Consider the following 15,413-nt stretch of genomic DNA (forward strand, 5'->3'; position numbering starts at 1 on the left):
AAATTAACTTAATTTGACATTATAATGAGTTAGAAGCAGCTACCTCACAGTAAACTTCAAATTATTAATAAATAACGACCTGTTTCATTTGCTCGTAGACTTCATTTGATTCCTCCGAACCAGTTACTGACAAAGTAGTTTGATAAAAGCATTTTTTGTAGATAAAGTGCTCATAGCTAAAATGTAAACAAAAGAAAGAAAAAACAAACAAAAAAACACAGTTCTGGTAACATCACATGCCTAATGGACATTTTACAAAAGCAGTTAGGTTCATAGGATAACTGACTCATCATCGCTGAAGTCGTCAAAGCTTTCCATGTCTTCCTGGGAGCCGTAGGTTGAATCTAGAATGGAGGTGGAGTCATCCTGGGAGGAGAGTGAATAAATATTAGCTGATATGAACATCACAACACCTGGAACACATCTGGCAGGTGACTAAAAGAGTTGTCTTAGTGTCTGAAGGCCTAAGTGATTAGCTTATTACTTAGTAGGTTAGTAGTAGACACTAAATATTCTCATTGGCTATATGCTATACGTTGGAATTTGATCCAGTTGTAAGGGGCTGCACGACTTTGTATATTTTAAAGTCGACAGTTATGTGAGGAAAGACATGACTAGTCTCTGATGATGTCACTAATAAAACCCCAGTAGAAAGTAATGAAATCTAGATTCTTGGCCTGAATACATATGCTGAGAACAGACAGCTCATGTGCTACATACTGTGAGCTGCAGATATGTATAGCCTGTATAAAAACAGGCTGCAACTCAGCACCAATAGCAATAGCATCTAATAGTACTCCACAGCAGTGAAGTCGACAAAGTGACTAGTTGACTAGTCTGTACAACCCCTAGTAGACTATAGTTGTAATGGTAGTCACACTAATAGTAGATGCATGAGAAGCAGTGAACACTGGTGAATAATATTAGCGCGTACCTTTTGTTTCGATTTCTCTGTCTGCTCACTGCGTTTCTGCTCTTTGGGCTCAGTGTCCAGAAAGGCAACATAATGTATCAGCGTGTAGACTCTGGATAAACACAAAAGGGGAACGTTAGATTTTTTTCCTCAAACATCACGAGTGTCCACACACCGTGGAGAAAGAAAATTATGCCAATGATCACCTGTGGTAGAACATGGCAATGTACTGGAGCACGACCGACAGTCCGAATCCCAGAATGAACATGAAGCCGATGGGATCGATTGGGATGTATTCACCGGTTGTCTCCAGGTTGACGTCGAGCTTCGGGATCTGGATGGTTAAGACGTTGAAGGTCTGGAGGGTGAAAGTCGCCACCAGCCACATGGCGTTCACGGTGAAGAAGGCAAAGTTGATCTGTGTGTTGTGAGAAAGAGATTATTAACTAAGGAATAACAACAAAGTTTTCCTGTTAGAGATGCAACAAAGTTTACCTTGTTTCGCAGCTGTTTCAGGTCACTGGCGATCTTCTTCTGCCGTTCTTTGTCATCAGGTAGAGGTTGCAGGTACTTCACCTGCAGCTCATTCCAGAACACCTCCTCGTCCTGCAGGGAAACACAGAAACCGTTTTGATGCCTGAGGCTGCTGTATCGCAAAATTCACTGTATCTGTTTGAGTTCAGTCTGAGATAAAGCCCCTAGGGTAATGAAACATGGTTAGCATCTTGTGAGTAAGCGCTGATGATCATGTTAAGGCACAACGTAAGGTAAATTTTGAGGCGGATGCATACGAACCTTGTCGAGTGAGTCCTCCTGCAGTTGCATATCGGTGGACAAATTCTGAAGCTGTGTGACCCAACCTGGAGAAAAGAGCAAGGCAGGAAAATGTTAGCAAGCTAGCATCACATTTATGTTGGAATATTTTGGCAAAACAAGAAAATCTTAGCGAAATACTTACTTTGATCATGCTCGGAAACAGTTGGTGCTTGCCTGAAAGACAATGAGAAAATTTAACTTGTGCTCTTTGAGTGACACTTTGTATTTTTAATAGACTGTTGGTGTTAGAAACGTACTCTTGTTCTGGATCTGCTGGACCATCCACAATGGTGTTTAGAGGTTGAAGTTCAGACTCTGTGTACTCTGGGATCATGGTCTCCTGGCTGCTACCGTACTCTACGTCTTGTGATCTCAAGTCTGGCTTTTTGCAACATTTGAACCATGATAAGAAGCGTTGGAGGATATTTTTGGCTGCATGGTGAAAAAAAATAAAAAATGCTTCAGTTAAGTTGAGCACAAAGAATAACACTGTTCAGGGATGTCCAAATAAGTGAAGAACAAGCAAAGAAGAAAGAAGGGCAACTGGACTTGTTGAGTTTCTTGAAGATGTTAAATCCAGGTAGGTTCTTCAGTTTTAAAAGACTGGTAGGGAGTTGGAGTTAAACAGGAACATCAGAAACTCACATGATTAATGCTAACAACCGGATATTTACCAATTACAGGGAGAATCCGGTTTCTTTTCCCAATGAACGGTACTCCAACAACCTTCAGAGAGGGGTTTTTCAATTTGAACTAGATGGCTTCCTGTACTCTAAAGGAGTGCCCTTAGTCCTTCAGTTAAGTATCTGCTCATTAACACACCATAGTGATGTGAGTTTCTGATGGGCAACACCCACAGATGTTCCTATTTTAAACCCCAACACTTTAAGAACTGAAGAACCTACCTGGATAAGTGGCGAAACCTCTTCAAGAAACTATATACCATGACCTGGATGACTGAGAACCTTCACAGACAATACAGTTTAGGTGTTTCACCGTCAGTAGCATGGCAATAAAAAAGTCTGGTATCTACCTTTTTGTGATGTTTTCAGCCGCCGTGTAGCTGCAGGTGCGGTAGCCTCGGTAGCAGGTTTTGTCTCTCTGGTGCCCCAAGAGACATTGTTCATGTTGACCATGGAGTAGATGCTGAGCAGTAGGTAAGCGCTGGGGACGCAGATGATGTATAGAAAGCCGAAGAACACGAGGTTAATTTCCTGAGGATGCATTATTGCAGTGGTAACGTAAATTATGGCCATGGCGATCACAAAAATGCTGCTGGGTGTCAGGATGGTTTGGCTCTCCACCATTGAGCCTAACGGAAGACAAAAGGGGTGGACAGATTTTTAGAATGGAACAGGTTTAAGCTTCTCTTATACACATGTTAGACAAAATCTGCATAAAGTTTAACTGCATAAAGTTAAACCTGCCTGAACATGACTTACCGACAATGGTCAATGACACGACCAGCATAAGGAATGCATAAAAGATGCTCAACATAGCTGCAAGAGTGATCTGAGCGTCGGACTTGAGCTTGAAGCAAAGAGCCAGGTAGATGGCAGGAGGTATTGTAGCGATGACCAGAGCGGAACCGGAGGTGATATCGAGGAGGAAGGCCAAACTACCTGCAGGTCGCAATAGACGGAGAATTTTACATATTGAATTTAATTGGAATGAAATGGCATTAAACCTTGAAACACAAAAAGTAACTAATCTGTAACCTGCGATCAAAAGGCAGATGGTGGCAGGCGCCAGAACGGCCGAGAAGAGGGCAAACATCTGATACAACATGAATGGTTTGGACATGGACGGGTTCCTTTTGGAGATAATGTTGGAGGAGCCCAGAAGATCGACCACATTGGCCATGGTGGACGGCCCCCATCGCCGGCGCTGAAAAAGGCAAAGATTATTACATTAGTGTCTTCTTTCAATACGAAGCAACATTTATCAATTAATGTTGCTGACTAGCTCCTGTACTCACCTGGTTGTAGAGTTCCTTGAAGTCCTCTGGTGCATTGGTGTAGGCGTCAGATGCTGCATTGTACTCCACTCTCCAACCCTGCTTCAGCAGCAGTGTGCACAACCAGCGGTCTTCACCTGCAAGTAACACAAAATGTATTCATTTATATGTGTTTGTAAAAGATAGAAGGAGTGTTCATTTAGATAATCCAGATTGAACAAATTGTGACATGAAATAAAGTCAATGAAAAGTGTCGCATATCAAACATCTTCCTTCACCTTGGTCGTACTGGATGTAGTGGCTGGCCTCCATGGACTTGGTGGAGTACCTCTTCATCACGTTGTCGTCCATTAGTGCCTCTGCTCTGAACAGACTGAAGCAGCCCGGGCTGCACAGCACACAGCCAAACACATGCTCCGCCGTCTTCTGCAGCCAGTGACTCACGGCATACTCAAACTTCTGGAACCACACTGCCGGACCTGCAGAGAAAAATATTGTAAACCTGTCATGGAAATTTACCTCTCTCTATTCATCTCAGTTCTCAATACCTGGGTTCCTCTACCATTATCCATCTACACATTCTCCCCCCTTCAATTTTTCCCTTCTACCCCTTTTCATCCCATCTGCTCCAACCCCTTTTCATCTCTTCCCTCCAGGCCTTTTCATCCCCTCCGCTCTGACCCTTTTCATCCCATCCCATCCCCTCTTCCCATTCCATCCGACCCCTTTCCATCCCTTCCCCTCAAACCCTTTTCATCTCTTCCCTCCGACCCTTTTCATTCTATCCCCTCGAGCCTTTTCATCCCATTCCATCCTCTGTTCCCATCTCATCCGACCCCTTTTCATCCCATCCCCTCTGACCCTTTTCATTCCATCTCCCTGAGCCTTTTCATCCCTTCCCCTCCAACACTTTTCATTCCACCCCCCTGAGCCTTTTCATCCCTTCAACTCTGACCCTTTTCATCCCATGCCCTCTTCCCATCCCATCCGACCCCTTTTCATCACTTCCCCTTTGACCCTTTTCATTCCATCTCCCTAAGCCTTTTCATCCCTTCCCCTCAAACCCTTTTCATCTCTTCCCTCCAACCCTTTTCATCCCCTCTGACTCTTTTCATTCTATCCCCTCGAGCCTTTTCATCCCATCCAATCCCCTGTTCCCATCTCATCCAACCCCTTTTCATCCTTTCCCCTCAAACCCTTTTCATCTCTTCCCTCCGACGCTTTTCACTCTATCCCCTCGAGCCTTTTCATCCCATCCAATCCCCTGTTCCCATCTCATCTGAACACTTTTCATTCTTTCCCCTCAAACCCTTTTCATCTCTTCCCTCCGACTCTTTTCATTCTATCCCCTCGAGCCTTTTCATCCCATTCCATCTTCTGTTCCCATCTCATCCGACCCCTTTTCATCCCATCCCCTCTTCCCATCCCATCCGACCCCTTTTCATCCCTTCCCCTTTGACCATTTTCATTCCATCTCCCTAAGCCTTTTCATCCCTTCCCCTCAAACCCTTTTCATCTCTTCCCTCCGACCCTTTTCATCCCTTCCGACTATTTTTATTCTATCCCCTCGAGCCTTTTCATCCCATCCAATCCCCTGTTCCCATCTCATTCGACCCCTTTTCATCCCTTCCCCTCAAACCCTTTTCATTCCATCTCCCTGAGCCTTTTCATCCCTTCCCCTCTGACCCTTTTCATTCCATCTCCCTGAGCCTTTTCATCCCTTCCCCTCTGACCCTTTTCATTCCATCTCTCTGAGTCTTTTCATCCCTTCCCCTCTGACCCTTTTCATCCATCCTCTTATGGCTGATGCTGTGTACCAGCCAGAGACACAGCAGGCCCTGAGTCTCTCATCATCTCCCTTCCTGCAATAAAACTATAAAAGACACTGAATGCATCCAGTCTCTTTGTTTCTCAGTAGAATCTGTCTCTTTATTGAAGGAGCCTAAGGACCTGAGTTTCCACGACAAACCACAGCTCACTATGTTATCAATATTCCTTTTCTTCTTTGCCTTCAGAACCTACCTGATCCAGTGGGGTGAATCCTGCCGCACGCTGCCCCAACACGAGGGTACATTTTCAGACGGTCGATGAGTAGCATCACAGCAGCAGGCTGGAAGTCCGTGTCTCCGTCTAATGCCAGGAGGTAGGTGTTGTGCTTCTCTTTCTGCAGAAACAGGCACAGTTTTTCTTTGTTTTACATCCATCCATCACAGTCTTCTATGCTCCACTGAGAAATAGCATGTCTGTGAGCTTAAGCTCATCAGAAAGTGTCTGTCTTATCTCACCTGGATCTCTGCTTTCAGCATCTCCTCGTCCTCTTTCTTTTGCCAGCGTGCGTAATACTTGGTCATGAGTTTCCAGCCAAAAAGGTAGTAAAGGTACATGACCTGCAAAACAAGAAATAACAATAAGCAAAACCTAATATCTTTCTACATTCAATCTTAAAAGGTATTCCATCCACATTTCGCCCCTTCTCATTCACCCCCTCAAGCCCTCTCATCCCTTATCTATTTCCTTCACGCCCTGTCTACCAATTAACTTCTTTGCATCAATGAAGGTGTGGTATTTGTTAGCAGATAGGGTTTGTAGTTTCTAATTTTCCTACCTGGGACCATCTCTTCTTGTGCCGGATGCGCTCTTTATCCTTGAAGTGAACCACGATGTTGTTCCCGTGAGGCATGGTGACGACAAGACGACCTCCGTACGGCGTCCTTATGATCTTCTGATCGGGGAGTTGCTGTTGCTTTCTGAAGAACTTCTCGTCAATGTTGCTGAAGATGCTGATGACAGAGAATAGTAGTAAATTGCACAGCTAGAAAATAAAAAATCATTTCTGCACCATCTATAAAAATGATCCTTACCCGTAAACCTCTGTGATGATCTTTACAAGGTTCTCAGCGTATTCATTGACGTGACGCCCCTGACACCCCTCAACTTGTTTGAATGCATCGTCAAAGTAGATGTGAGCTTCAAATGTGAAATCGTTGAACTTTGTCTCATTCTTTGGTCTGTACTTGTCCAGTCTGCAGAGATCCGACAAACACAATGAGGAAGTGTGAAGAAATCAACGCTGAGAAAACAAATTTTGGGGATAGAAATGGAGTGAATGAAAGACAGATCCCGCAAACAGAGTCACTGTAACTCACCTAAAAATTGAGATGAGAATGTTCAACATCTCGTCGTAGGTCTCGTGCCACATGGTCGCACACAGATATAGCGTGATCATTTCAGATTCCTTGGACCTTGACAAGATTTGCAAATTTGAGACGTTTATATACAGATTATATATTTGCACACACCTCCAAAGGGAAGACTAGTTCTGCACGTGTACCACTTACTTCTTCTTCCTCCCGCCTCTGGTCTGGATGTCGAAGCGGGTGTTGAGGAGCAGGGACTGTTCGATGAAGGCTCCCTCGTATAGGCGCCTTCTGAACAGATCCTGGGTCCTCTGGATGCGATACACATTCATGTTCCAGAGATGGAGGGTGGCCAACAGAAGACCGATCCACCAGGACGCTGCTGCACCTGCAGGAAGATTAGACGAAGATTACAGACTGCTGTAGACTTTGACATTTAAATGACAAATAACTACACTAACTCTAACTTTACTTGTGTGCATCATATTTGTAATTTGTGCTGACCTGTCAGTAAGCTGATGTCAGCGATCGTGGACAAGCCCAGAGAGCACAGAGTACGTGTAACGTCTAGAACTAGCTCTTGAAACACTCCATTCAGGAGTGTTTGGTCTGTTCCATTCACTACAATACAGTAGTCTGTGAAGTTGACGCCTGCGGTCAAGTTCATGCTTATTCTGTAGTCCTCATAGTTGACGATGACCGGGGTGATGAATAGAACCATAACAGCCAGGGAGGCCAGGTACAAAGGCAGGAGGAAGCAGCGTCGCAGGGCATGCATCTTGCAGGCTGCCAAAGCAAACCAGTGGCAGAGTGCGGAGGAGATCAGCTGGACACCAATGATTGTGACTATAATCATTGTCTCACGGCGTGAGATGGAGGTAATGACGGCCCAGTCCAGTTTGGCCAAAGGGACGTAGGCCCCGACGACAATGGCAGTCACCACGATCCTGAGCATGCTGGAGAGGATGTGCAGCATGTTGCGGCATTTCGACATGTCTTCGAACAGGTCCTTGAGGAATTTGGAGCCGGTGCTCTTGCTGATCGGCCTCAGGTAGTTTTCCCACCAGTTGAAAGACACCAAGATGGACCCACCAATAGCCAGACCCACGCAAATGCTCATCTTGACGTCCGTAGGGTCTTTTGTAATGTGTACGGCAACGAACAGGACGTAACCGAGCAAAATGAGGACGACGGCGAGGATGGAGGGCAGCAGGAAGAGGTTCCTTTGCTTGGAGGTGCACTGAGCGGCCACCTGTAGGAGCGCAGACAGGACCGCTACACTGTTCAGTATCGTCACGTTGGTGACAATGTCCAAGTGAGGCATTGCCGCGATGGTGAGAATTGCTGCACCCATCGACACCAGGAACTCAAAGAACAGAACCTGAGGAATAAGTTAAAACACATAGTAAAGAAATGGCTGAGGATTCCTGCTACCTGTTATTGGCAGCAGTGAAAGATCTGATAAGGTTATGGAACATGGACTCGTGTCTTACAAGGGCAATGGTGGTTTTTCTTGGCTGCTTTGATGTTTTGTAGCACGCTTTCCAGAAACTCTTGAGCAACAGAAGGACGCTGGAGGCAACAAGAGAGCAGCCGATACAAAGCAGGGCTACGGGTTTCTGCTCGGCTGGGAGTGTCTTAGTTCCTTCATTGGACAAGGTGACAAGGAGGAGGAATGATGTCTAAAAGAGAGAAAGCATATCTCGCTGAGTAAAATCCAAACAATGACACACCGACCACACCAGTTACATAAGGATCTAATCACAAATTGAAAAGAGCAGATTCGTCATGCAAATTCTGCAGCTTGTATTCAAACATGTTTTACTTAAAAGAGCAAACCTTGCTACACAGAGCCAGTCCAAACACGATGACAGCCACGACAAACAAAGTGATGAACTTTAGCAGTTTGATCATTTTCCACGGCGTCTGTTCATCTTCGATGACCGGGACCTCTCGGCAGGTGTCCCACGGCCTCCTGAGGGAAGACGCAAAATGAAAAAAGTGTCACATTAAAGGGACATAAGAAGAAAGTAGCTAAAAAAATATTTAAAATTAAAAAATTTAATAAAAATTATTTAAGAATATTGGAAAAATTAAAAGAAAATAAATTAAATAATAACTTAAATTTTATTTTTATTTTCCCTTTAGATGTAATTAGAGGTTTTGGTGTTAAGATATAATAACAATAATAATAATAATAATAATAATAATAATAATAATAATAATGATAATAATGATAATAATAATAATAATAATAATAATAATAATAATATTAAAATTTTGTAAGGCTTGCACTTACTTCGGCAGATCTCGGTCTCCCTCCATGGTGCTCGCTGCAAATGGTTCATCCTCTCATTTGGATGGAGTATTATACTGCAGATGCTGAGACCTGTATGACACGTCACGGCCCGTGGCCACGCCCAACAGGTGAGCTGGCCCCAGGTGAGCTGGCACGTTAATGGAAATTGCAGGTACCAAGCGGTTCAGAAACCAATGAGGAAGTAGGAACTGCTTGATAAATACTACAAGGATAAACATAAAAATAACATTCTTTTGTGACTAAAGATAAACCTCTCGATGATAAAAGTCCCTGCTGAACTGAAGTCATGCCCAAAAAATAAATTAAAAAAAGTCAAAACCCACTTTTGGAAAGAAGGGATTGGCTTTTTGTGTTGTCTTTTGTTTCTTTCTTTGTGTTTCTTGAATAGATTGTTTACGACAGAATAAAGTCAAGTTTTATTATTTTAATAATAGGTAAAGGGATTCATCTTCTAGGGAGCATGAGCATGCATCGAAAGAATTTATTTTGCCTTTGAACGAAAGAGTTTAATACAGAAAGAAATCTCTGTCCATCTCCATGGTGCTCAGCGCAAACAGTCCATCTCCTTATTTGGATGGAGTATGTTCTTGTATGTGCTGACACCTGTGTGACTCATCAGAGCTCGTGGCCCCGCCCACCGCGCGAGCTGCTCCAGGTGAGCCGCCACGTTAATGGAAATTGCAGTGAAGCTCAGCAACCAAGCAGTTTAGTATTTTTGGTTTTGTATTTTTCTTTCTTTCTTTGCATTTCTTGAATAGATTGTTTACGACGGAATAAAATCATTCATTCATTTTATGATCTTCTGTAACCACTTGTCTTGTGAAGGGTCGTGGGGGGGCTGGAGCCTATCCCAGCTGTCATCTGGCGAGAGGCGGGGTACACCCTGAACAGGTCTCCAGTCTGTCACAGGACTAACACAGAGATTTAGCCAATTTGAGCCAATTTAGAATCACCAATGAACCTAACCAGCATGTCTTTGGACGGTGGGAGGAAGCTGGAGAACCCGGAGAGAACCCACACAGACACAGGGAGAATAAAATCTAATTTATTCATTTATTTATTTTTTATTCATCTTTTAGGGAGCATGAGCATGCATCGAAAAATTTATTTTGCGCTTGAACGAAAGAGTTTAATGCAGAGAACAAATTTTAGTTTTCTAGATTGTTCCCCGCCTGTGCACCTGTGCTGGCCTTTCGCGGGCTGGCCTTTCGCGGGCTGTGCAAATGTCTTTGGCTTGTGCTTAATCACCTTAACCGGCCACACCTGAGCAGATGTGAATAAAGGACCTTGCTGGAAAGGCCCAGGAGGCTCACTATGTCTCACCTGTTACCTTTTTGTTTTCTTTTTTTTTGTCACGTGTCTCCACTTTATGTTGAGCGAAATCAAAACCTTCTACTCATTATACCTTACGTATTTGCATATTAAGCCGCCCTAACCCATCGTCACTGACATAGTTTTTTACCCCTTTGCTCTATTTTATTTTTGTAACAGTAACTTTATGAGCGCACCAAGCTTTTCCACAATTAATTCTTTAAATACTGGACTTCATGCACTGTCATCAACCTCCCACACATCATGCGTCATCTAGTATCGTGCAGTCTTGTTTTTATCATATTTGCTGCATGCACGCTTCATCCAGATGAATTCTGCTGCTCTCTTTCACAGTTTTTACCTGTTTGGGTGGATATTCCCCCATATGAACTGAGTCAAAGTTTTTCTTGTGCTTGCTCTGGAGGTTTCAGGGCTTCTGCAAAGCATCAACAGAAATCAAGTTGAATGGAACTAAATTCAACTCCAGTTTTCTGGTAAAAATGTCTATTTCTTCCGTCATTTTGGTGCTTGCTCTGGGGGTTTCGCGTTCAAGCATCTTCAGCTGATTTGGATCGTTATTCACGCTGTATAAATAAAATTTAACTGAGCTTAATTTTGAATTATTAAGCTTTTATTAGATCTGGATAATAAAAATGAATCGAAAAATCAATTGGGAAGTTTTCCTTGACAAATCTCATGCTAAAAAATCAACAGGAATCACTCTCTGCATAGCGTAAATATTAAGTTTTTCCCATTTTTTTTTTTTAACCCTTACAGTGTAAACCTTTCGTAATGTTTTCTTGCAGATCTGTCATGTTTTGCATCCCAATTTTTCTTTTCTCTTGTTCGGTGTTAAGAACCACTGTCTGTAGAAAAGTGCAAAGTCATCTGGATCTCTTCGTTGATCACGTTTTTCTTTTTCTTTGCAAAATAAGTAGCCAACATAACCAGTTTATACGACTTTTATGTGTCTCTATTTCCTGATCTGATTCTATGAAAGTCCTGCGAACGTGCATTTCTTCACTTTTATAAATAGGTTTTAATCACAACGATCTGTTTGGAACGAGGAGGGAGCCGTAATCTGCAAACGATCTGCTCTGAAGGCATACACCCACATGTTTGTTGGCATAATTAACAGGAAGGAGGTGTAAACTTTAACAAAACGTGACTAATTGCACTTTGATTAAACTATTTCTGACATGAATACTGTGATCAGATAAGCTTCCGTGTCGTGGAAGGGCTGTGCGAGAAACTGCTGTGCTAGTGTGTTTCCTCCAGCAGAAAGGGATTCAGTATTTTTTGTGAAAAGTGTCACTTGGAAACCATTTATTTTGTGCCCTCTTGCATTTATACGACTCTTTGCAGAAGTTGCCGTCTTTTAACAGGATGCGGGTCGTTTTTTATGCATGCCACCATGCACCATCCATATGTCCTCTGAAGACTCCTGATGGCTGCACAAATGCCCATGTAGTCCATTTTCTCTGCCTACCAAGAAAAAAAATCCTCTTCATACGAGCTTAGAAGGTTTGGGAACAAAATCTGGACGACTCAAAATCTTTCAAGGTTGCTGCTTCAACTTTGCAAGATTACCAGAACCCCTTCCTTAATTTAGAGCTGCAATACAGGCTACAGGCTACGCTTTGCACCTGTGTGAAAGAAAATAACTTTTTCAAGTGGCAGCAGTCGTTCAAAGGGGAAAACAGGAAGAGCCACAGTTAGCTGGAGGCCAGGACGAACTCCTGTTAGCTTGGAGGCTACGAAGCTAGGAATAACTACTATTAGCTGGGAGGTTAGAAAACTAGTAGGAGCTACTGTTAGCTGGAGGCTAGGAAGTTTGCAAGAGCTACTGCCAGTTGTGAGGCTATGAAGCTAGGAAGAGTTACTGTCAGCTGGGAGGCTAGGAAGCTAGGAATAACGACTATTAGCTGGGAGGTTAGAAAGCCAGTAGGAGCTACTGTTAGCGGGAGGCAAGGAAGCTAGGAAGAGCTTCCGTTAGCTGGGAGGCTAATAAGCTAGGAAGAGCCACAAACGGTCATACAGAGCTGGCGTGTTTGAGACAACAGTGTGTGACACATCGCAAACAGCTGACCATCGGCTCGATGTGTCATGTCCGTTAGACGTTTGCTCTTGGTCGAGCCGAGTCCAGATCACTTCAGTTTTTCCCCACTCTGACCTTTGACATGAACCTTAACTGAAGCTCTAGGCTCCTGTATCTGTAGGCTTTCATTACACTGCAGGGGTTGATTAGATAACAGCAGGGATTAGGATTTAAACATTACCCAGGTTTGTATTTACTGCTTTTTTTTAATCACTTCACTTCCTGGTTCCGAGGGTTTGACAAAAGCTCAAGTCACGTTTCTAGAGATAATTCTGCTCAACAATACAGCACATTTGTTTTTACAAGATTTATTGTGAGATACCCAGGTTATGAAGACTGGTCAGTGGAAGAAGGAAGAACGCCCATGTGACCTGCTTCATGGGTCAAGAAACTTCAAAGAAACCCAAGCGGCTCTTTTGTCTTGCTGCCGAATGCAACTAAAAATGTCCCGCCTGTCAACAATGTGATCATGAGGCGACTTCTGCAGCAAAGCCTTTCTCTGCTCTGGATTAATAATAATATTTTTGCTTAGTTAACTTAACTTTTTTCTTTACAAAGTGCTGCAGTCACATGAAGGGTTTCACCTCCACTACTAGCAACACAGAACCAACATCCTGGAGGAAAGTTACAAGAAGGAAATCCCATAAGTGTGTTAACTGTTTTCATTTTTCTTATTTAGCCTTTCGTAAACAGACAGTGGTTTACAGTAAATGCCAGTCTAGACTGTTTCCTGTGAGCCTGGAGGAGGAAGCAGTCAGTAGAGGTGATGCTGTGCAGCTCTACAAGAGCTCTGAAGGTCACTGCACTCGAGCACGAACGAGATCTGAAGAGAGTGAAACTGTTTCCACAGACGCTACGTAAAAATGATCTGATCAGGAAGGAAGGGCTTACATGCCCAAAAAACATCAATCCCTGTGCCTCCTGTCCAGCGTCAAATCTGAAAACATGTTTCCTCCATCTTTATCTCCATCAACCCTGAATGTCATGAATGTCTAGAGTAGAAGAAGATGTCTCCAGCGTCTCCATCGTCTCTGTCCACATGGATTCCAGCTTGATTCGTCTTGTTTCTTTGCCTCTATGTTTCTGTCCCTGCTGGAAACTCATCGCCTGATGTTTACCTCATGTGGCATGAATGGAGAGAATGGATTTCTAGGTATTTCAGTGAAGACATAATGAAACCAACTTTACGCTGGCGCCCAGGCAAAGAAACACATACAGATCATAGTTTCAGTTGTTGATCGTCTGGGTAGTTGGGCTAAATAAAGCTCATGCCAAAACAAACACAAACAGTTGCTGTTCAGCAATGCTGTATATGAATTTCATTTTAGGAGGAAGTAAAGTCTTAAATTCCCCAACCATTTTATGTTATCATGCATAGATAATAATTTACCGGTCCTCAAACACACCATCAAACCTTAAGATTAATAAGTAAACCCTATTCAACGATCCGATCAGATGATTCCACCTCCACCGTAGGAGGAACTGTCGGGTTTCATCTGCAGTTCTTTGAAGGATGTGTGGACTAATATGTAAAAATAAATTTACACAAGTCTTAGGGTTAATTCTTTGCAGGCAACTGAGACATTAACCATCCGTGAAGGAAATACTAAATCCAAACTGATGAGTCTGGTGATAAAGCGAAGGGACTTTTTTGGGGGGAGTGGAGGGGCATAAGCTGTTTAGGGAAGAGTAGATTATAGGTTTTACAATAAGAGACATCCGTGAGTTTCCTTACCGGTGACGAGAAACTGAAAAAACCCATTTAAAAATAACAGATCTGTTTTTATTCTTCTTTCATTTTTTTTTTTACGTAACTTTAACTTGCGAGTGGAGAACAGAGCTCCTGGGCGCCTTGCACGGCGAGCAACTGCTCCGGCTGTGTTCACCAGGTCAGATTAAATACATATCAATCTACCTAAAATTTTTTTTAAATGCAGACTGTGACGCCACTCCCTTTATGGATTTTGTGACCTGACCCGCTGAAATAAAGTGTAAAGAACAACACCGGGACAAGTGCAAAACACTGAAAAACTGATGATAAAACTAAATAAAATGTGAAATGTGTCTCGGCTGGAGCTTAACCCAGGTTCTCCAGCTTCCTCCCACCGTCCAAAGACATGCTGGTTAGATTCACTGGTGATACTAAATTGGCCGTAGGTGTGAATACGACCCTCCAGAAGACGAGTGGTTACAGAAAATAAATGAATGAATAAATTCAGGAGAGCAACTTTATTTAAATTAATGTGAAAGGAAATAATTGTTCACTACTTTTTGTAGAAATGTATTTATTAGCTGTTTTGTCTTAATAATGTTTTAGGAAATGTCTCTTCATCTCAAAGAATGATTTATCGTAAAGTAAATCCGTGAAGAGGTCAAACTATCTGGTTTTATCACATGAAAACTAATTAATTTAGGAACAAAAAGAAGATTATTTGAAGATTTTCACAGATATCTTGTGATCTGAGTTGATCAGATTTCTAGGACTGGGTGCGTTGAGAGCTGTCAGGTACAGTGGGAGATAAAAAATAAAACACATACTGGCCAGTTCATTAGGTACACTAGTGGAAACACTCTGCAGGTTCTGGATTAAATAACAGAGAGATGCGTTTCCACTCAGTTGTGTCAAGTACCGTGACATGTTGCTGTTATTTTGGCATTGTAGTCACTGGGCTCGGTTAAATAAGAAAAACTTTTAAGTGTTTAATCATCTTTCTAAATGATCATCCAGGTAACTCACCACCTTTCTGACGCAGTTACAACATCAGCTGAACGTTAGATCAAACATGAAGGAGGATTTAGAGCAGGACTGTTATAGTAGAATATATTCATTAGTTCACATCAATCAATTAGTTCATCTATCT

At 42.8% G+C, this 15,413-nt stretch overlaps 1 protein-coding gene across 1 annotated transcript; it reads right to left on the reverse strand.

The window, feature by feature from the left end:
• Window positions 1–270: 270 nt before the first annotated feature.
• On the reverse strand, window positions 271–9,148 carry LOC311500946 (chitin synthase chs-2-like; the record flags this gene model as incomplete). Its single annotated transcript, XM_084562583.1, has 22 exons — window positions 271–366; window positions 935–1,025; window positions 1,120–1,331; window positions 1,409–1,519; window positions 1,709–1,773; window positions 1,872–1,903; window positions 1,987–2,111; window positions 2,848–3,041; window positions 3,106–3,351; window positions 3,448–3,616; window positions 3,708–3,823; window positions 3,965–4,165; window positions 5,709–5,850; window positions 5,972–6,073; window positions 6,292–6,466; window positions 6,548–6,709; window positions 6,833–6,928; window positions 7,025–7,211; window positions 7,328–8,204; window positions 8,317–8,505; window positions 8,663–8,798; window positions 9,123–9,148. The coding sequence occupies 22 exons, from the start codon at window positions 9,146–9,148 to the stop codon at window positions 271–273; spliced, it is 3,750 nt and encodes a 1,249-aa protein (XP_084418709.1).
• Window positions 9,149–15,413: the final 6,265 nt, after the last annotated feature.

Source organism: Chelon labrosus (genome assembly GCF_963514085.1).
Source record: "Chelon labrosus genome assembly, chromosome: 16".
Lineage (NCBI taxonomy): Eukaryota > Metazoa > Chordata > Actinopteri > Mugiliformes > Mugilidae > Chelon > Chelon labrosus.